The 23,340-nt window shown below is 38.3% G+C and overlaps 1 protein-coding gene and 1 non-coding gene across 4 annotated transcripts in view; one reads left to right on the top strand and one right to left on the bottom strand.

The window, feature by feature from the left end:
• The window catches only part of IFTAP (intraflagellar transport associated protein), a 59,539-nt gene that overhangs the window by 19,417 nt on the left and 16,782 nt on the right, over nt 1-23,340 (top strand). For all 3 annotated transcript variants that reach the window (XM_030864659.2, XM_060303348.2, XM_060303349.1), the window contains 3 exons: nt 17,899-18,053; nt 19,303-19,374; nt 20,664-20,724. In XM_030864659.2, the coding sequence (XP_030720519.2) occupies nt 17,899-18,053; nt 19,303-19,374; nt 20,664-20,724 (288 nt within the window). The remainder of the gene's footprint in view (nt 1-17,898; nt 18,054-19,302; nt 19,375-20,663; nt 20,725-23,340) is intronic.
• LOC115857692 (U6 spliceosomal RNA) lies at nt 7,752-7,859 on the bottom strand. Its single transcript, XR_004041342.1, has one exon. It is a non-coding gene; the product is annotated as a U6 spliceosomal RNA (small nuclear RNA).

Raw genomic sequence — 23,340 nt, 5'->3', positions numbered from 1 at the left:
GGCTCACGGGCCCAGCCGCTCCGCGGCATATGGGATCTTCCCTGACCAGGGCACGAACCCGTGTCCCCTGCATCTGCAGGCGGACTCTCAACCACTGCGCCACCAGGGAAGCTCTTGCAGTTTTTTTAAAAAGCAGCTCTGGTTTTAATAATCACAGTGCATAGTTGATGATGATTCCAGTGTTTTGTCAAAATGTTTAAAGAGACATATTACTTATTAGTTTTAAGCAGACATTTATAATTGAATTCTCAATTAGTGTCATCAGTTCAAGAAAGTAAGACTTAGTTTAAGATTTGTATTAGAAAATCAGCGTGCAGGTTTTGGTTTTGTTCATTATCAGTGAAGACATTATATTTTTGACATTATTGTGGATAATGATAAGAGGCTGACTTTCAATCTTTGGTATTTCAGTTTCTTTGTGAATATAATTAATTTATACTGGACTATTTGTCTAAAGGAAAAATGCTTCTTCCTCCTTATCTGTTATGTTTCCATCTTTTTTTAGGTTACAAAAACACAGATATAAATAATTATACTTGATTTTCTGTTAATGCATTCATTCATTTATTCATTCAGTAATCCTCTGTGTCTTGTTATGATCTGAGTTTCTTGTTTTAGATGCTAAGGATTCAAAAACAAGATATAGTTTGTGTTCTCAAGCACTCATAGTCTCACACACACACATACACACACGTACACATACACACCATTATTGTTATGATTTTGTGCTTCAGGTAAAATGATTAATTTCCATTAAGGTTGCCAATTTTACCAACTTCAGCTTAAAATGCTTTGGAAATTGAAATGAATCTACTGTGATTTTATGATTAACTCTTAAATAGGACTTCGTATTTCATTCTTAAAATACCTAGGATCCAGATTCCCTAGAATCCAGATTTACCTGTTTCTATATTACCCCATAATAATAGCTTTTTACTCAACTGCCATATTTATCTACTTTAACCTATTTTCTTATGTCGAGATCAAAGATCTTGTTTCTGATTTTGATGTGTAATTTTGTTTCTTGTTTTCTTTATGCTGTTCTCATTTCACTTTCAGTACTTCGTGCTTTTAGCATTTTATTGTTCTTTCAACATATATTTGAAAAGAAAAAATCCTGTCATCTCAATCTCCCTTTCTCCTTTCACACTTGTTAATATTTGAATTAAATTCCCCCTTAGGTAGAACATTGTGTGTCTGAATGTTCTGGACAAACGGCTAGGCCTGTGGCTTTATAATCTGGTGGTGGTCTAGTCTTTGATTGTGCCAAACTCTTAGTTTCAAAACCTCTGAATAGGTTTCAGTTTTTCTTAGGTTTTAATAATCTTAATACTCACGAGAGAGTTTGACCTTCTCTTATTGATAAGCAGCTAACATTTGTTAAGTACTAGGTATTATGCTTAGCACTTTACCTGGGTCATCTCAATCTTCGTAATTACCTAGTGAATTTCTTTTTTACATTTTTATTTTTATTATTCTTAACTTACAGATGAGGAAACCAAGGCTTATGGTTAAGTAAATTGCTGTTATGGACTAAATTGTGTCCCTTCAAAATTTATCTGTTGCAGCTCTAACCAGTAAGGCAACTGTATTTGGAGACAGAGCCTTTTAAGAGGTAATTAAGATTAAATGAGGTCATAAAGGTGGGGTCCTAATTCAGTATGACTGGTGTCCTCATAAGAAGAAACACCAGGGATGCCTGTCCACAGAGAAAACACCACAGGAGGACACAGTGAGAAGGCAGCCATTTGCAAGCTAAGGTGAGGGGCCTCAGGAGAAACCAGACCTGCCTACGCCTTGATCTCAGACTTCTAGCCTCCAGAAGTGTGGGAAAATACATTTGTGTTGTTTCAGCCACCTGGTCTGTGTTATTTTGTTATGGCAGCCCTAACAGAATTGCCTAAGGTCATGTAACTAGTTAGTGATGACATTGGATTATGGGCCTAATCATCGTGGCTCCAGAGCCCGTACCCGGAACCATTTTGCTTTTCTGCCTTCCATACGGCATCGGGCAGTTCTCAAGGTCTGGGATTCACTGGCACGTGGATAATGTGAGCCATAGGAATGGATGTGCTACCCCAAAACACTTACACTCTGTACTTCTCCAGAGTGTAAGCTCCATGATGGCTGATTGCTTGGGGGTTTTGTTCACCATTATTATTCTAGTGTCTAAAGCAGTGTTTGGTAATGTAGAATAAATCAATGCTTAATAAATATTTGTTGAATAAATGAAACAAAAAGAAAATAAGAGAATGAAGGATGTCAGAAACACAGATAGGAGGGCCTCAGACCAAACCCTAAAGAACATACACATTTAATGGCTAGGCACAGTAGGAAGAGCCCACCAAAGGATGCCCCGATGTCATGATGCCCCGAGTTTGGATTTGATATACTAGCTAACTGGGAACCATAGTAGAATTTCAACACACACACACACACACACACACACACACACACACACTGCAAGGGATTTTGAAAAATAGAGGCAAAAAAGGAGAGAAGCAACTAGAGTCAGGGAGACTAGCTTAGCTAGGAGGCTGAGCAGAAATGCATATATGGTTGCAACAGACTCCACTAGGGCCGTGGAGGAGGAAATGGAAAGGAGATAGGGCCGATGCAAGTGAGAGTGACAGTACTTGGTAACAGGTGACTGACAGAGGATTAGGGAAAAGAAACCAAGATGAGTCACAAGTGTTTTACCTGGAGATCCTGAGGCCCACTGAGGCCAAGTGACTTGTTCAAAGTTCTCATTTCAGGAGCCTTTTATTTTTTCCCTTACTGAGTGTATGTTCTGTCAAGAGCTCAGGATCTTGGGCTGGGACTTGGTTTATACTTCTGGACTGATACATTTTGAGTTGTCAGTTCAGCCAAAGGAATATCACCACTCACACTTGACAACTTCTGAAAAATGTAATTAAAAATGAAACTGGTGACAGCACATAAAACAGCGTGTTTCCGAAGTTGACATGTCATTTTGGTCCCCAAAGCTATTTTGAATTTGAACATTAGAAATGCATCTTTAAACTTCCAAAGAGGGACAAAGAGTCTTTTCCCCATCTGAAGAATGAATTTAAAATCTGCTGTAGAAAAATACCGCAGAGAAAAATAGAGAAAGCAGCTGGCCCTCTTACCAATTTCAGAGCAGAAAAGGAATTTCAGTAGAGCATAAAAACAGCTTTCGCTCATAAAGAAAACACAACAACAAAAAATAATCCTCGCTGTGCAGCCTTTTGCAGTTGTTTTCTGTCTAGTATTAGATAGAGACCAGCGGGCTTAGCATTGTTTTGACACCCTTGCGACTGGAAGATTGCCTGCCAGCGGAAGTTGGAAATGAACTGACCAGCTTTATGCTTCCAGGTGGCACTTAAGCCACATTTTCTGTGCTGTTGTTATCAGTCATTTAATTCCCTACTGAATATTGAGTGGTGTTTTTAGTTCACAGGCCATTTGCAGTGTCTTTCTGTTTCCTTTTTTACGTTAGCCACATTAAGAAAAAAAGGCAACTTGGGAAGCACTTTTGCAAATGTGAGTTTAACAGTAAAGTGCATTATTGAAAATAGCAAGTACAGCAAGTAGCAGTAAACTTGCTTTAACTTAAGATATAGACCACTGGGATGTTAAATTCAAGAGAAATTTGTAGAAGGCATCATATGAGGACTTGGTAATAAAAGCAACTAGGCAATTAAAAAAAAAAAAACCCACCTAATTAACCTGGTATCCCAGGGGAGAGAATAAGGAAGCAGTTATTGATTGATTGATTGATTTTTTTGGGGGGGTATTGTTGAAAAGACTAAAATGAGAAGAAAAAAAGCTCATGGTTTTATATTGATCATACATTTAGTAGCTATCTGTATGTGACTTATTTATCACAGAATAACATCAAATATCACATAGAACACTGAAGGAGAAAGAAGTATTGGATGAAGTGAACTACTTTATAGCAGAGTCCTTTGGAAGAAGCATCATCAGCTGTTTAACCTTTTCTTTCTCTTTGGGGGACCAAACTGTCCCCCAAACTGTCATTAAGCAATTTTCATTTGTTTCTCTATTTCTTTTGTCATCACTAAATTACTTCTCTTCGGGAACAGATTGACAAATTATGAAACACAGAAAACTGCTGGTTCAGTTGCAGAAGGAAATTTCCCCCTCTCAAATTATGATGGATTTTGAGCTGATCAAGCCATTTTGTTTTAGAGATATTACCATAAATCTTCAGCCGCAGTTGTTACAATTCATATTAATTTTACACATGAATATTTGGTCCATAGATAGTCATTTGTCTTCTCTGCTGTAGTTTAGGTGTAATTGGATAAGGAAAGAAAATGTATTTAAGTATTTACAACATTTTGAATTAATCATTACATTTATTTTCAGCAGTGTTTTTAACACATATTTTCTTGCAATAAATATCTTTTCTAGTGTGTTTTCTCAGTAAAACACACATAAGATATTATGTGAAGTTTTAAATTTGACTTATGGCCAAATAACTGAATCATTTTATTTCTCTCTTTATAACTTTTCAATACACACACATATACATATATATTATATAGTATATTTTATATGTACATATAAATTAGGTGAACTTTCTTAGGCAAATGGAATTTTGAACTTTTCCAAAACACAAGCAAAGAATTACTGGTAGCCAAAGAAACTTTTAAGATGGTTACTATCAACCTTTAAGTAGCCAATTTAAACAATATTAAGTGCATGCACATTTGTTTCATATGCATTTTTCTTTAATTTTTACTTATTGTTGTCAATATGTTGTTATACTTGATGGAAAAGAGTAAATTACTGGACTTGAAACTGAGGTGGTCATAAGATTGTGTCCTTTGATTCAATGAATGGGTACATAGTCACATCTGGATGGTTTTAGCAAAATGTTCTTTCAGCCATAGAACAATAATATTTTCTTTGAAACGGTCAGCTAAACACAAAGGGATACAAACAGGAAACTTTATTTTAACCGAACTCATATCTTCCTTATATGAAAATCCAACCACAATCAGTCTAGTATGAGATTTTTTGGTGTCTTTTTTTCCTTCCTATTTGGATTCATTCCAGGTGGGATAGATTGAAGTGAACACTAGTTAGCTTACTCTTTTTGCAGCCCATTGCTCCCTTAGCACAGTGAGGAACCATTTCACCATTTTCATGTTCTTTCCGGACTTAGCCTGCCTTTGTATTAGTTTTTGTAGCGTGTGAATCCCTGATTAGAAAAAAGGGATTGTGAATCAAGTACTATTTTCTCTTTTTTTTCCACCTTCTCCAAATTAGGCTTTGTGTGACTTATAGCCAGTCATCTAATTTCGGGGTATTGGGCTTAGTCCCTAATTGTAGTGTCAATCCAGTTCTTGCTAATGTTGAGGTCATTTCTGTATTGACTGTATTCCTGCTATAATTCAGGCATTGAGCTAGAATCTGGGAATACAAGATGAATGAGAGAGAAATATGTTGTTCTTATTTATTTCTGTGTGCTGGGTGTTCCAAATGCTCTAGATGTGTGAAGGCACAATAGCAATCTATATGTCTGTAGACTACGTACAGTTACAGGTTGATTGCTCAGGCAATGCATAAAACACTATCTAGAATATTGCCTTTGGTTTTCGAGTCTCAATTTTAGATTGAATAAACACCTAATACGAGTTAAGAAAAGAGCAATAAGAATACTTAGAACAGCGGATTTAAAGACTTTTTCTTTTTTTTTACTTCAGGGTTTTTTTTATATTCAAGGGATGTCTTGGAGCACTCTGAAAAAAACGAGGGAGTGTGAAAGACATGTATAATTTAAGTCTGTTCTTGCATTGCTCTCATATGCCAATGTACGAGTCCTATATTATTACAGATTTATATAGAAGAGGTTATTCTACCTCATAAAGTTTGAAAACTTCTAGGAAGCATTTATTTATAAAGGAGACAGAAGAAAATTACTCCAGCTTTCTCCAACCTATATGAATAAAAGAGGTTGTCTTGAGTAGATGCATCTTTGTGTAGGCAGGCAGAAGGGCATGATCTCAAGGTGAAGGGAAATTTCTTAGGTTGGAGGAATTTAGTTTTATGAAGAATTGAGTATACTGCCCTTATATTTCTTATTTTGTTGTGGGCAGGACCAGTGTAATGGAAAGGATGCTTTTCTAATGTAGGATTCAGAAGACCTGGTCCAGGCATTTATTAACTCTTTGAGACTGCTGTCCTGCCACTTACTCTCTCTGAATCTATAAATCAGGGATAATTCTGTCTGCTTGGTGTCTCATGGTTATGGAGAGAATCAGATGAAATATACATGAAGATACTTGATAAGTTTTAAAGATTTACTCAAGTGTTATGACAATGGGGACTATTTATTATTTAAAAGAGGGACATCAAGGTTAAATATTAAAGAAATCTTGATTATACAATATAAAAAATGTAAAATACTGTCTACAGTATTTTATATTTTTATAAAATTTTATATATTTCAGTATAGTTTTCCACACCTCTTCATTGAAGTAGTTAAAACCAATTATGTGTAGTATGTATTGTGTAGTATCTATGTATAGTGTGTATTGTATAGTGTAACACTGTACAATGCAGGGAATAATCCTACACTGGCCTCTGGTGGATGGACTAAATAATATGTCTACACATAACCTTCAGGCAAAGGTATTTATGTGCTTTGACAAAGATGAAGTATCAGAAACTTCTTTTTAATTCTAAATTTTTAGATTCTGCTCCACAGAATCTTTACTTGGGACTCTTACCTTAAGTGTACGTAAAGATCACCTGGGAGATGCTTATTAAAATGCAGCTTCCTGGGGATCAATCCCCCAATTCTGAATTACTAGTTCTAGTGTGCAGCCCAGGAAGCTTGACTTTCAGACCAGCTTTGAGAAACACCCTAAATGAGATTAAGGAGGGGTGAGGGAAGATGGATGAATTCATCAAAATTCTGTGCTTTTGGGCTTCCCTGGTGGCGCAGTGGTTGAGAGTCCGCCTGCCGATGCAGGGGACACGGGTTCGTGCCCCGGTCCGGGAAGATCCCACGTGCCGCGGAGCGGCTGGGCCCGTGAGCCATGGCTGCTGAGCCTGCGCGTCCGGAGCCTATGCTCCGCAACGGGAGAGGCCACAACAGTGAGAGGCCCAATTACGGCAAAAAAAAAAAAAAAAAAAATTCTGTTCTTTTGTATATATAGTATTTCTCTAGGAATAAGTTTCATAGCTTTCATGAAATTGTCCACACTCTTCACCCAAAGTGTAAGAACAATTATTTTACTTTAAATATAACTTTAATTTAATGTCATCATTTTATATTATTTAAAAAAGATACTTTGATAGTGAAAAAGCATGACATGTTACAGGAATGATTTTTTAATTGAAATATAGTTGATTTACAATGTTGTGTTAATTTCTGCTATACAGCAGAGTGACTCAGTTATACACATATATACGTTCTTTTGATATTCTTTTCCATTATGGTTTATCCCAGGATATTGAGTATAGTTCCCTGTGCTATACAGTAGGACCTTGTTGTTTATCCATTCTATATATAGTAGTTTGCATCTACTAACTCCAAACTCCCAGTCCATCCCTCTCCCACCCCACTCCCCCTTGGCAACCACAAGTCTGTTCTCTATGTCTGTGAGTCTGTTTCTGTTTCGTAGATAGGTTCATTTGTGCCATATTTTAGATTGCACGTGTAAGTGATATCATATGGTATTTGTCTTTTTCTTTCTGACTTACTTCGCTTAGTATGATAATCTCTAGTTTCAAAAAATATGGAACGTTTCACCCATTTGTGTGACATGTTTGTGCAGGGGCCATGCTAAACTTCTCTGTACTGTTCCAATTTTAGTATCTGTGTTACCAAAGCAAAGCACTACAGGAATGGTTTTACTTTGATCTTGCTAATCTCTGATACAGAGGCTAGGATATAATAGCTTACAGAATTTTAGGGTGGGCTTTGGTTCAGCATATATTCTGTCCCAAGTCTGAAGGATTATAGTGCATGTGTCTGCAGGCCAAAGTTACCCAATCACAGGGAAATCTGTCTACTTCTACTGTTGCCAGAAGAGTATCTGAGTATTTTGCCATTAGCGAGTACACAGGCAAGAGACTTGGGAGACCACCTGGGCTATGAAGGCATCTTGTTGCACGTACTTCTAGGAGATGCCCCTCCAATAATTTTGTGCTTTTCGTAACTTTTCTGCTCTGTATTTCATACATGAGGGTACTTTGTAATTTTAAAAAATGTACTCAAGTGTAAAATTTTATGATTGGGGTAACTATGATTTAAAAGAGGGACCTCAAAGTTAAATATTAAAGGAAACATGAATCCAAAATATTAAAAAATGTAAGTGTAAAATATCATATATGTATATGTATATTTTTCTTTGGTATTTCTAGGAAAGACTTCTTAAGGAGGAAGGAGATGCATGTATGTGTTCTCCCTGGATTGAGGGTTTGAAGAAAATGCTTTTCACCTCTACAAATGAATGTTTATTTTTTTGTTCATGGTAGGAAAATTAGAAAATACAGAGAGGCACCAAAACACATGCGTATACAGATACACAGCAAAACAAAAAACATACTCTTTCTGCAGCAGTAAAATTTTTAACTGCTCTGTGGTCATTCAGAATGAAGATTACATTTCTCATTCTCCCTTGCAGTTGGGTATAGTCATTTGACTAAGTATGTGCCAGTAAGAAGTGAGGGGAACTGATATGTGTAACTTCTGGGTCAAATCCTTAAGAAACGTGCCCTGGACTCTTTTAATTCCATTTCCCCTGGCAGGAACTAGGCAGTCATTAGAGCAACTCCTTAGACCCAAAGGTAGAAGCCATGTGCTGAGGATGGCAGAGCACCCCACCAGCCTGGATTCCTGGGTCATCTCATGGAACAGAGCCTGTCTACCTGCCCTAAACTGTTACATGAGAAATAAAATACTTATTTCAGCTGCTCTATTTTGATGCCTCCTTGATATAGTAGCTTAAACCATGCCTTCACGAGTAACAGAGGGAAATAGACGTCCAGGCTTCTTTCTCTTTCTTCAAACTCTTGCTTGGAGCAAGGGTGTGGTGGTGCTTCATGCTGGATTATGTGGAGAAGGGTCGTGTCTTAGGAACGGCAGAGCAGAAAGATGGGAGGAACCTGGGTTCTAGGATGACTTTGTGGAGCAGAGCAACCATATTAGCCCTGAATTATCTACACCTGTACTATTGCATGAGTGAGAAATAGACTTCCATCTTGTTTAACTGATTGTTACTTTGGGTGTCTGTTTCATGTAGGCAAACCTATATCTAATTAATAAAGCCATAATCCCGTGTCTTAGAGATAAACCATGAGTGTATTATATATCCTTCCTGAATTTTTCTGTTGATTAATTTGTATATATGTATACAATTATTAGTTAAGAATATAGACTTGTTGACAACCAGGATTTGAACCTAAGCTCTGCTACTTCCAAATTAGGTGGTCTTAGGAAAGTTATTTAATATCTCTGAGCTTCAGTTTTATTATCTATAAAACGGATGTAATAGGCTCTACCTCATAGGCTGATTCTTAGAATTAAATAATTATCTATAAAACACACATACACATAGATGTTTGTTTATATTAATAGTACCTGAATTATAGTAAGGGCTCAACCTAATAGTTTCTTTCATTTATATATTCAGCAAATTTATTATAATTATTTTGTAACAGTGTGATCATACTATATACTCTTTTTGTAACTTGCTTTTTCATATAACATTATGTTATAAACATCTTTCCATGTCAATAAATTTGGTTATTTAACAGTATTTTTCATGACTGCGTTGTATGTAATCGTATGGATAGGCCATTATTTATTTAGCCATCCTTTTTGTTGAACACAAGTTATTTCAAATTTTTTGCTTCTATAAATGATGTTATATTGCACATCCTCATTCATACAGTTAATGCTCGTTGAACACCTAGTATGTGCGAAGTGCTGTTCACATAAGTGAACAAAACAGACAAAGATCATTATCTTCAGGGAATTTGCATCTGTAAGGGGGAGATAGACAACAAACAATAAACACGACAAATAAGAAAAATATCTGTGTTAGAAAATAGTAATTTCTCTGGGAAAGAAAAATAATACAAAGCAGCGTATGGAGGATCATGAGTGCTGGTAGCAGGGGTGTGAGGTTGCAATTTTATGTAGGGTGATTTGGTTAGGCCTCCGTGGGAAGGTAAACTCTGAGTGAGGATTGGAAGGAAGAGAGGGAGTTAAGCCTGCAGAGACTTGAGGGAAAAGCATTTGAGGCCAAGGGAACAACTAGTGCAGAGGCCTAGTGACAGCAGTGCCCGGCCTGGTTGGGGAATAACGAGGAGGCCAGAGTGACCAGAGTGACCTGAGCAGGGGTGAGAGGAGGAGAAGCTGAGGTCGGAGGGTGTGGAGGTGGGGGTGGGGGGTGAGGCATGGATAGCCTCGTAGGTCCTTGTAATGACTTTGGCTGTATTAGTAGTCGTATTAATTTTTGGTAGCTACATTTTTGCACCCTTCTTATTTGTGGCCTTTGGATAAATTTTTACACATGGAAATGCTCGTTCAAAGATATGAAAAAATGTAAGGCCTCGATTAAGTAAAAATTTTCAGGGGAATAGATCAGACATTTTTGGCTTTGTAGTGAAATCTTTGCCCACATATTTAATTATTTTTTTGGATATTCTCAGACATGGAAATGCTGGCTGAAAGATAAGCAGAATGTTATGCCTTTGAGTGAGTAACAGTTTTAAGGGGATAGATTCTGTTTCTCATAGGCAGAAGTCATGTCCTTTAACCTTCCCAATTCCTAGTCTTCCAGCCTAGCGTGGTGCTAAGCACACAGTGAGCTCACTGGGTGAAGTGTAGTGTGTCAGTCTACCTTTCAGTCTTAATCACTACATGTCCTTGGGAATGGGGAAACAACATTTTCCCTTTCAGGAATTGTGAGTAAGTTTCTGATGGAGAGGTCCCTATTCTCCTTAGGCTTACATTTTAGTGGGAAGAGACAGAGCACGGACAATTAAGAAATGTAATTGCAGATGATTTCAGATACATTTGGAGAAGAAAACAGGATCATGTTTCTAAGGCTGTGACCATATGAGACAATAAGATGATCAGAGTTGTAGCTTGAATTACTATATGCATTTTTCCCCTTGCTGGGTTGTGAAGGGAAGCTGGAACTCTGTGGTTGGCCTTTGTGTTGATTTCAGCATGTCGTGGCACCGCGTGGAATTGGATTAGTGATGGTGGTCTTTGGATCCAACTCAGTATTAGAATCAAGGGGGTACCAAATGTGGAAACAATCCAAATGTCCATTAACTGGTGAATGGAAAAACAAAATGTGGTCTATCCAGATAATGGAATAGTTTTTGACGATAAAAAGGAGTGAAATACTGACATATACTACAACATGGATGACCCTCAAAGATGTCATTCTAAGTAGAGAAGTCAGGTACAAAAGACCATGTATCATATGATTGTATTTATATGGAATGTCTAGGAAAGGCATATCTTTAGCTATAAAAAGTAGATTAGTGGCTGCCTGTGTTTGGCAGTAGGAATGGGGAGTGGCTACAGATGAGTACCTGGGACTTTTCGAGGTGATGGAAATGATCTAAAAATGTAATTGTGGTGATGGTTGGACAACTCTATATATTTATTAAAAATTATTGAATTGTACACTTCAGTGAATTCTATAAATACACCTCACTAAAGCTATGGAGAGGTGGAGCTACTATTCACGGATACCTAGATCCTTACCTGAGTGCTTCACTGGATGAGCATATGGCCTCGTGACTCTGGGTTTGGCTGAAGAACTAGGAGGATGCTGCTTGTCATAAATATTTCCTACTAAGAAAATAAACCATTTGTGCATAGCCTTGAAATTTTTAAGTAGATAAGGACAGTGATACAAAAAGAAACAAGATCCTACTTTGTGTAGACAGTGTCACCCTGTTAGGCATTCTGGGAGCTCAGGGAAGCTGTGCTCAAATACGCTGCATCTGCTCCCACGCTGGACCAGCTCCCTTCTGTGGCCTTGACTAAAGCAGTTGGGAAGGTGAGTTTATATTATGGGATGATATGTGTGGCCTCTTTGCACCAACGTGTAATCCATTTGACAGGTTGCAAGCATGCTGTAATGTCTACTGCCACCATCACAGAGATTGTTTAGTTGTTGTTGTTGTTTTTAAGTTATCTGGGGCATGCCAAATTAAACTAAAATAATAATACAGATTGCCATGGGAAGATAAGGTGAACATTCTGAGATATCTAGAGGGAGGAAACATAACCGCTTGGAGATAGTGTCTTCATTTCTGTTCTAGAAACACAAAAAGAACCCACATTGTGAGCTCTTTTCTCCTTTCTTAAATCCATCGCTGAGGCTCCCTTTACTTCTCACCTGGATTGCCACAGTAGCGCCATACTTTCTAGTATGAAAGTATCTGAACCACTCTGCCGCCTTCCATCCATTTCATCTTAGAGCGCAGCTCTAGTTATGACTCCCAAGGGCCTTGGTATAGTACAGAGTTTTTGTCAAGCCCTGCAAATAGCAGCCCTTCCACGCATCGCAGAATATGTGCTCCTGCCTTCCTGGAATACATGGTGGTTCTTCCTCAGGCCCCACGTGTTCCCACCTTGGGAGCTTTGTTTGTGCAGTTTTCCCTTTGTGGGATACCTCCTCACAGGGCTCACCTGCTGAAATCGTAGCCGTCTTTCAAAGCCCGGCTCAGACTCCCCATTCCTATATGAAGCCTTCTGTGATTCTCCCAAACCAACTGCGATCTCACCCTTCTCTAACTTTGTGTTCCCTTATATCCTCTGCGTTAGTTGTGTTCTATTTGGGTGGTTTGCATAGCTGGCTAAACTTCTTAATTTGTAGACTCCATAAGGGCAGGGACTGGGTCTTACCCATCTTGGGTCACTTTGCACATAGTTGATGCCCATGATACAACCTGTGGGTTGAATAAGTTGCATAACTCAACTACCACTCAGCTTTTCTCCCTGAAAATAAACTTACAGCAACTTTACACTATCCTCACTTCTTTTTTTCCTTTCTGTTACGTGCCTAACACTGGACATTTCAAAATGTCAACTTACTGCTATTGTGTGCCTCATCTTAGACTTTTGACACACTTTTTTTTTTCTCTGAGCTAGGGTTGTGCATTTGTGTCTTGGCAGCTGGAGAGCTATGTCTATGACTAATGAGTCAATTATCATCCAGCCTCGGGGAAAGTACAATTATTCCTGACTGGCCAGGCTAAGGTAATCCTCTCCTCCCTGTGCCCTTTCCAGTGAAGAACATGAAACAGTTGGATTCAGACCACTGCAAAGGGAATTTAGACAAAACATTTGTCTGCTGAATTTAGCTTCTTTGGACTTATTCTGATTTATGATTGATTGGTTTTTAAATTGCTTATTTAATCCTAAGGACTGTCGCTCCAGGGGAGGCCATATACCAAGGAGTATGTGATCAAGAAGCAGTGGAGTGAAGTAGTTTGGCTGGGCAAATGAAGAGCAAATTTTGTGCAGAGCAACATTGCTTTAGGCTAGGAGTATGATATGAAAATCACCCCCCTGACTTTCAAAGGACCCAGTCTTGTTATAAGCATGATTGCTTATCCCCTATGCTCTGGGCAGGAGGTTTTTGGCAACTACCCAGTGTTGCACAGAATTTCCCCCCGATGAATTTTTCTTTCCTACTTAACAACATATTCAGTATCTCTTCACAACTGAGAACATGCTCTTGATTTGTATTTCTGTTGACCATGGTGCAGAAGAACGGACCCTCAGGTGTTGCTGGGAGAATTAGGTCATGAATTCTGATGTTGGTTGTGTTGATCTGTGAGAACTTTCCTGTAAAGTGTAAACTTTCTTCTAAGCTCATGGACACTAGTCTGGCCTTTGAATGGATGAATTTGAATTTTTAAAAAGTTTCTTTCAAAACCGAGTTCTCTGAAACTGACCGCTTTCATCTGGAAGATGTACAATCAATTTACGATTGGTGTTTAATTTATCGAGGCGTCCATAGTTTCAACCTTTTGCAGGAGTGTAACCTTTTTCTTTGGCCTGAAATTAGACATTGTAGGTGTAGTTGGTGACCTTGTAAGGGAGATCTGTTGGAAGCTTGTCTGTTTGGTATCAAAAGAAAATTGAAATTCCATTGCTTCAGAGTAATGAAACCTTTAGCAAAAAACCTTCGTTTCATGTGTATTGAAGTTTTGACTCAGAAATGCCCAAAGAAACACTCTTTCAGGTCTCAGTAACCGACTTGTTCTCTGAAATATTGCTGTTAGATTTCCAAAGTGTGTTATGTCTGGCACTTATTTCAAAGCAAGGAACATTAGGGATAAGATGAAAAGGTAGAAAAGGACTCTGATGAGAAGCAGAAACAGAAGAAGATGAAACGCACACTTGGGTGGCATGTTTGGATGGCCACCAGGATAACTCTGGGAAGCAGCATCTGGCACTCTAATCAGGCTTTAGGCCACTTCGGATTCTGGGCTGTGCCAACATCTGCCATTTTGTCATTATCATATTGAGAAAGAACTTCTTTCCTATCTTCTGCTGCCAAGAGATTTTTTTTTTTGCTGTTTTTTTAAAAAATGATAAAAACATTTGTAAGAAGCACTTCGGGGCCTTTGGAGTGAAATAGTACTTACTCTTGTGAAACTGCTTTCAAGGTTTAGAAAGGAGTCTTAAACTGTAGGTTCAGTCAGAGAGGGAACAAGTTCTTTTCTGAATCTTTCCATATTTTAAAAATGAAAGCTTTATGTTTATGAAAGGACGAAGTTTTGAAAGAGTAAACAAGAAGTTGTGTTAGATCTGAGACCTCAACCATCGCTCCACATCAGCATCAGAAGCTGGGACTTCATTACATTTTGCTCTTTATTTTGAAGGAGTTTCATCTGGTTATTTGTCAAATAACCTGGTGTTTTATTGGAAATAGCAGAGGAGCACACTGAGTGATGATAAGAACAAACAGAACTTGTCCTTACGGAACATCTGTTCTTCCCAGACATCACTGTGGTTTTCAAGTATGTAAAGCAATAGATTATTACAGTAGTGTTGTGCTGAGTACACGGCATTTTCTCAGGAAATACTAGGTTTAGGTTGTGCTAAACTTAAAGGATAAGCAAGGAGAACTGAAACTATTCCGCGTTTTATTAGAACAGGGCACTGAGGAATGGCAGGGAGCCACTGGTTGCCTCTAACTTTGATGAAGTTTGAAGGACCCTTTCATTCCTCTTCACTCCTGTTTCCAAGAATCTCCATGCCTGTCTTGCTCCACGCTGCTGCCACTGCTTGTCTCTGCCCTAGGACTGATGATTTTACAGCCATAATTGTGGCTGTAAAAGAGGAAGAAGTCAGGGAGGGTAAACCTAAGACCATTTTGTCCTCACTTCTGTGGCCTGGCATCGTGCTGGTTACTCCAGCAGTGTTCCTGTAACCCTCCCATCACCTTCCTTAATCAGCCCCTCAGCCCCTCCACCCCCAGCAGCCAAGGCGAGTGCTTCATATCAGAGTTTGCAGGGATTTGTTGGGGCACAAGGAAGGGGTCACCCGTCCCAGTAGTAGCTAATTAGGAGTCGTGGGTGCTGGTGCAGGAGGCAGTAGAGAGAACTGGCCTGAGCTGGTGGTGTTTGCTAATAAATCCCTTTGAAAGAAAAAGCGGTTAGAATTTAAATATTTGTGTTTTCCCTCTCTGGCTTACTGAGCTAATGCTGTATTATAGGCTAGGCTACCTTATCTCTTCTCCCCAACAGTATTTCTGTGTTAATGTCCTATAGATATCCCTACAAGTCTTTTTTTTTTTTTAAATAAATTTATTTATTTATTTGGCTGCGTTGGGTCTTCGTTGCTGCGCGCGGGCTTTCTCTAGTTGTGGCATGCAGGCTTCTCACTGCAGTGGCTTCTCTTGTCGCGGGGCACAGGCTCTAGGCGCGTGAGCTTCAGTAGTTGTGGCTCGCAGGCTCTAGGGCGCAGGCTCAGTAGATGTGGCGCACGGGCTTAGTTGCTGTGCAGCGTGTGGGATCTTCCTGGACCAGGGCCTGAACCCGTGCCTCCTGCTTTGGCAGGTGGATTCTTAGCCACTGTGCCACCAGGGAAGTCCCCCTACAAGTCTTAATTCTACCAATGATGAGGTATTCAGAAGCAAACACAGGATTCTGGCTGCCTTGCACCAGGCCGAGATCATTAGAACAACAAGAATCTTTACTGATTTTGAAGCCGTGCAACCAGTGGCTCAAGAGAAACATGCCACTTTGGTGGGTTAGGCTGTTTTGTAACCCCTTCAGTTAGATACCTGACCAGGTTGTTCACAAATAAACCCATGTCTCCAGAATCTTTCCATGGTGGAGTATTGTAAGGGGATGGAACAGGGTGCCCTAATCTGACAGTAGCTTGATTTCTGCCACTTGGCCTCTTTTGAATCCCTTAGTCACTCTTCTAGTGATCCTTGAAGTAGATTCCTGTGTTTTGCTATTGTCATTTGCAGCAAGGGAGTTCTAGTTTTAGTATGTGCCATGCTCCCTGGGTTCTTGTACTGTTGTAAACTTTTCTTCTTTGTCTCCTTTCTGGGCTTTTTAAAATTTCTTTTTTTTCTGCTTTATTCTTCTATTCTCTAAGAACCCTTTCCCTTCATTTACTGTACTATTCTAAGTTGCACAGCAGTGAGTGCTGGATTAGGAAGGCCTGGGTTCACATCCCCACTCTGCTACTTACCAGCTGTGTAACTTTGAACAAATTATTTAATCTCTCGGTAGGCCTTGGTTTCTTCACCTGTAAAATGGGGATACTAACAGTACCTACCTCTAGGCTTGTTGTGAGGCTTAAATGAGATTTATGAGATGCATAATAAAAGACAGTCTGACCCTCAAGTAATGTTAACTCTTATTTATTTTAATATTGCTGCTAATATTAAAAATAATTTTATGGCTTAAACCACTGCCCCAGTGTAATCGACTACCAGCTCTTTACCTATCGCTGTGATCTCTCTCCCACATTTTAGCCTACATTTGCAGCTGCCTCTGGGACATTTCCCTCACAGTTTCCACTGGCACCTCAAATGCAGCATGGACAAAAGTTAATTCATTCTCTCTCATCTGAATTTGTCCCCCACATTTCTGTTAATGGCATCATGTTATAATTTTCTCTTAATTTAGGATGAATCTTAGACTCTTTCCTTATCGTAAGGACATAATCATGAATGTGCAAAGATTTAACACAAACATATTCATTGTTTATAGTTTTAAATAGTTGAGAATAGGAATTGGTTAAATAAACTATGTTAAATATATACGGTGGAATTCTCTATAATCATTAAAATTATGCAGAATATGCGATAGTATGAAAAAAATATTGCTCTCAAGTTGACTTATAATATGGTATGTACAGTACAATTCCATTTGACTTTTAGAAGTTTATGGGTGAATAGATAAAAGATGAGAAAAATAGCCACTGAAAAAATTTTGTTGCAGCTTTTCTGTCTTGTAGGATTATGAGTGATATTCTAATCTTAATCTTTTTCTTTTACAGATTTTCTAAAATCATCCATACATTGCCTCCATACTTTTTTTAAAAACCCTCAAATTTAGAAAAAAAATGAGATTGGTAATGTCCAAGAGTCTTGCAAATACTTTATTGACCTCTTAACAATGGCTGAGAACAGTGCTGGATACAAAATTATAAATGTTTGTTGAATAGTGAATGAAATAGTGTTATCTTTCTATGCATTTTTAGAAATAACTTTATAGGTTAAGAGTGTTTAATGCTTCAAGCATTCAGTTTGTAGATTTTTTTGAAAAGTATTTTTTTTTTTGTTTGGAAGAAAGATTCTCAATAAACACAAAATAAACTAGACTGGATGTGGTGGGTGTTTTCTAATATTATGTAATTTATCATTTCAGATAATGTGACCCAAAGAGGAGCCTTTGGAACCAATTCTTCAGAAAGCAATTTTCCTTCAGTAAAATTTACTCAGAGAAATGAACCAAATGATCACCATCTTAGCAATAAAGCCATCTTTCTTCGTACTTCGTCACAGTGTTCAGAAGAGGAACAGGTAATACCATAGCACATTTACAGAAACAGAGAAAAAAAATTTTTTCATGAATTAAAAAAAAAGAAAGAGACCATAATAAGAAACATCGGACAACTATTGGATCAGTAACTCAGACTCCTAATTTTAGAAGGAGTGCCTTTGGGATACTTTACTGAAAATCATCATTACATTTCATGATTTCAACAGCCAACTTTTATGATAGTAACTTAATTATCCCCAATTTTTGTTAAAAACCTCTTAAGGATCTGCCATCTACAGATTTTTCTTGAAATTATGTCTATATTTTAGCTTGTCCTCTGGGACAAAAGAGTTCCTTTTTGTAATTCTCTGTGTAAATGAGAGTTTCTTTTACCTGTCCTGGATTCATATCTTTCAGACTTAAAGTAGAATATGTTATCTTGGTTCTTCCAAGATTTGGTCAATAAATAAATGTTAGATGCTCTCTTCCTAATCTTCAAGACTTCATAGACTATATTCACATTCTCTTTAGCTATGGTTTTTAACTATCAAGGAATCCTAGTGGAAGCTGTTCTATTTTTTAAGCCATTTGAGTTTCTACTTTCTATCTCATCGTGTATTCCCTGTGATATTGTGGACAGAATTGTATATGAGATTATGGTTTTATGCAAGGGAGAAAAATCTCCATGTTAGAAGTGTGTTTATATACAGCGAAGGGCTGTAATTTTTTAATTCTATAACTTATTTCCAGTGAGGTGATTATGGGACAAGAACTTTTCTTTCTGGAGGATTCACTGTCTACTGGCCATCATTGGCAATTGGAATTACATTTTCTATTGAGTCTTTAACCAGTGTGTGAGGGCAAAGAATTGTTCCACGGTATTTTTTCCTAGTAACTTGAAAATGTTGTATTAGCATTCTCTGATTTGTCCTTCAGAGGCTCATTGGGGTGGGATGGGACGGGGGCTGGGGTAATGAGGTGCGGAGTGTTCATATTTTACACATGAAAAAATTGGGGTTAAATAATTTACCCTAGGTTACACTGTAGATGAGTCTAGAAGACAGAAGTAGAAGTCAGACCTCCTGGAACCTATTCCCTGATGGCTGCTATGACTTAGTGAATCTGCTGTCACTAAGGTGTCATGGTTTGTCACGCGTAGCTAATTAACAGAAAGCGGAAAGGGAATTTTAGTGCCTGAAGGGCTACAACATCAGCTCCTTTATTTTCACTTGTTTCATCTTCCCATCAATATGTCCTCAATGTTGTTTGTTTGTTTGTTTGTTTTTCCAGATAGTGATGGATGAAGGCCAAAAAGTTGGCAGTTCCTTTCAGGGTGATCTGAATCGGGCAGGAAAGGTGAAGGTAAGGCATGATTCGATTTTATTCCATGGCCAAAACCCAGAAAGAGCATAAAAACCTCACAGGACTCATTTGCTGTCTGTCATACAAATTTGGAGAATTCAGCAGATTTTGTCTATATGCTTTAAAAAAAAAAGTGGTGTTTGATTATCTTAAACTGTCCTTGGTGGCCTGGGTTCTGGATCTTTTTTCCTCAAAGCTTTACAAATGGAAGGGGTGCTTCAATAGAGAAACGTGACTCTCGTCCTGACAATATAACAGATTCTCAAGTTTTAGTACTGAAACCATCATATGGAACATAAATTTTTGCTGTCCCTTGGAAGTCAAAAAATAACTGTAGTTATGTACTTCCAAGTATGGAAGCTACAAGCCATGGTCTGGCAGGTAGAGAGTGGGGAAGAAAGACCCAGGCTGTGTTTTGAATTCCAATGATGAGATCTAAATTTATAATTTTATGGTATTTTGTTATGTACATGTTTTAGGTCATAAGCATAAAAGGCGTTTTGACATCATGCCTTTACTAGATCTGCCTTCGGGTGCCAGTGGTGAAATCATTTGTTTATTGACACTCTTTGATATTCACCTGAGATGAATTGCTTCATGTCTGAAGTGCTACCATTTTGTTAATCTAAAATGTCTGGTTGTCAGCTTGCAGTGGAAAGCAACATTGAAATGCTGCTACTGTCTGTAAAGGTCATTTGCTCTGCTTTTTACCTTTGAAGTAATTTTCAGTTTTATTCGCTCAAAAGAGAGAACACTTGATTTTTTGCTCTGTTCACCTCTCTTGTGATTACCTGGGGCAGGATGATTTTGTCTTGAATGAACCTTCTCCCCTGCTTTCTTTAGTTTCTACTCTCTCTTTGGAGTTTAAAGCACACTGTTGTGAGAATAGCCAGACCCACCACCATCATTTGCTTGAGGAGCAAAAGCAATAAAACAAAACCAAAAAATAGAAACATTGTTTCAGACTGTCTTGATGGTGGTATATATTCTGGGATAGAATCAGGAACAAAAACTTTTCAAAAACTTCCCAGACTGTTTTTTCCCTTTCAGTATAGAGATCTTACTGTGGTGCCTGTGAAATCCCGGCCAACTTCCAGATTTAGTGCTTCTTTCAGATGTCTCTGGGAAAGCACAGTGAACACAAAGATCTCTATCTGGGACTCAAAAGTTAATGAGAAAAGGAGATTCATTTGCTCACTTGAGTGTTGTGGAAGTGGATTCACTGATTCTTAATTGCATATTTTTCTCCAGGTCTAATTTGTATAAAGATGATGTTAATCCTTTTCTAGGTAGACAACTTCCTTGATTTAGAAGATTTGGACTTGGATGAAGAGATTAAGCCCCAAATGAGTAAGAATATGCTTTCTGTTTCCTTTCTACCACTGCTTGACCTTTCTCTCTACAAATAAGACTTTAGACAGCTTTTCTTTTCTTTCCTTCTTTTTTTGGGGGGCAATCCTTACCTCTGCTTTCCCTGAGATAGGAAAAACTGGAGTCCTGCAGTCTCTTTTTTGATAATAAAGATTTCAGCTGAAAGGTCATACAAAACTTGTTGAAGGTTGTAATGTCTTTGGTCTTAAATGAAGGAAAGGTATTCTTCCTCCCACCCCCCACCCCCATTTACCATGTGATTGATTTTTGGATAATTGTCTCAGAGTCATTTAAGTCAAACCCTTATTTCTTAGAAGCACCATGTTGTAAATTGAGATTATTTTTGAGTGCTACTTAAAATATCAGTTGATCATAAAAATCATAAAAATTATGAGAATTGATCATAAAATAAACAAAAAAATAAAATCAAAATCTTTGCTTTTATAAATATTTATTAATATGTAAACCAAACAATTAAAACTAAAGATATAGTGTGAATGTTTTTTCTGGGGCTTTCTCTGAGGTTTATGTAGATGAGGCCTTTTCCTTTCTTGGTTAATGTTTCTGTGTAAGACTAGGTATCCTTTGTTGCTCAAAGGGGCTTTGAAATATGTTCAAAATTTGAGTTACTTGTTTTGAAAACTCTCATTCCTAATTTAATATGTAAGAATATCTCAAAATTAGTTGAATGTTAGGGAAGGGGCAGTTTCCATGGGGTTTTGGTTGTTGGTGTTTGATTGTGTTTACAGTCCTTAGGTGGTCATCAACAGCGACTATGGTCATTATTGTTGGGGAAGGCGGCTTCTTTATAATCACACAGGAGTTAAAGTGCAGGGTGTAGTTGCTTGGGGGATGGCCACTGTCTGTGAACTGACTGTATAAGCCTCTGCTTTGGCTTCTCTGCCTGAATTTGAGAGGCTTTGGTAATTGGAAGCAATTAACATTTTTATTCTGCTTCCAAACATCACACTACTCTATTGAAGGCACTGTTACTCAAGCACTCTGTTAACCAGTAGACTTCGCAGATTTTTTTCCGTACTTGCTTGGTTCAAGGGAGATCAGAGATCTAACAGAATCACAGAGGTTCTCTTAACTTTAATGCCTTAGGCAGCTCTGAATTTCTTTATTAGAGCAGTTTAGAGGCTCTGATTGGTTTAGAAGGGATTGCTGAGGATTTATGAGGAAGCCAAATTTGTGGAGCAAGCCCACTGTTTCTGGGTTTTGGGTGATTTGGGGAAAGGGAACAGATTCCTGGGTCCTGTTCCTAAGAAAGAGTCTAATTCAGAAGGTCTTTTGTGGCATCTAGTGATCTGCATCTTGAACCACTACCCCAGGGGATTCTGATATGGTTCATCTGTGGGTGATACTTGGAGTCTGCACATATACCTTTGCAACATAAAATTAATTTCATAGGAGGGCACAAAAGTGCACAGGTTGAACATTTTTGTGATGGTTTAAACTTCTTGCTTTCTGCCGGTAATGAGAAGGTCTGTATACTGACATAATCCTGCATAGACAGCGAATTTGATTTTGGTTGTATCAATATTTTAACTTAGTCTTCTTACCTTTTCCATTATTTTCACATTGTTTTCTTTAAACTTTTTTTTTTTTTTTGGCTGCGTTGGGCCTTTCTCTAGTTGAGGTGTGCGGGGGGCTACTCTTCGCTGTGGTGCATGTGCTTCTCATTGCGGTGGCTTCCCTTGTTGTGCAGCACGGGCTCTAGGTGTGCAGGCTCCAGTAGTTGCAGCACGCAGGCTCAGTAGTTGTGGCACCCAGGCCCGAGAGCACACAGACTTCAGTAGTTGCGGCGGGCAGGCTCAGTAGTTGTAGCTCATGGGCTCTAGAGCGCAGGCTCAGTAGTTGTGGCACACAGGCTTAGTTGCTCTGCAGCATGTGCGATCTTCCCTGACCAGGGATCAAACCTGTGTCCTCTGCGTTGGCAGATGAATTCTCAACCACTGTACCACCAGGGAAGTCCCTCTTTAACCATCTTTTAAGTTGTTGTTTTTTTTTTTTTTTTTTTTTACCAGATCTGTTTCTGTTGTTTAAAAAATTGCAAAGAAATGTCTCACTAGTATGATTTTTCTGGAAATGAGATAACAGGTAGTTTTGCATTTGTGTGTATAAAAGCTTACTGAGGCTGAACCAAGTCTCAGTGGACTTGGATGAGCTAGTCAGGACCTTCCCAGGTGTAAAATAATGTGAAAAGCCAAGGCTAAAAAGCAACCTAGGCTTCAGTGATCTATTCCAATTACCAAAAAGACCACCAAGCTTCACAATTTTCATAATGCACAATCTGGGTCATTTGAAAGGAAAGAAAAAAGAAATAGTTGTGCCAGGGTGAATTTTACATTGTGTCTGATTTGTATGACACTTAAGGAATGGGAGCAGAAGGCGAATATTTATATCAGATGGGAAACGTGACATTTTAAACAGGCAAGTTGCTTGTATAATTTTGGCAGCTGAGGGGTTTACTGATTAGATTCTGTTGTTATTGTTTAAGCAACAGATTTACTTGGGGCAACAAGGAAGTGAGTTGCATATTGTTTTTCTACCACTGACTTTATTTGTTCACCTTTTTCATTTTCATAAATA

Source organism: Globicephala melas, chromosome 8, assembly GCF_963455315.2.
Source record: "Globicephala melas chromosome 8, mGloMel1.2, whole genome shotgun sequence".
Taxonomy (NCBI): domain Eukaryota; kingdom Metazoa; phylum Chordata; class Mammalia; order Artiodactyla; family Delphinidae; genus Globicephala; species Globicephala melas.
The sequence above is the reverse complement of the archived record's forward strand: the minus strand, read 5'-3'. Positions and strand labels throughout refer to the sequence as shown.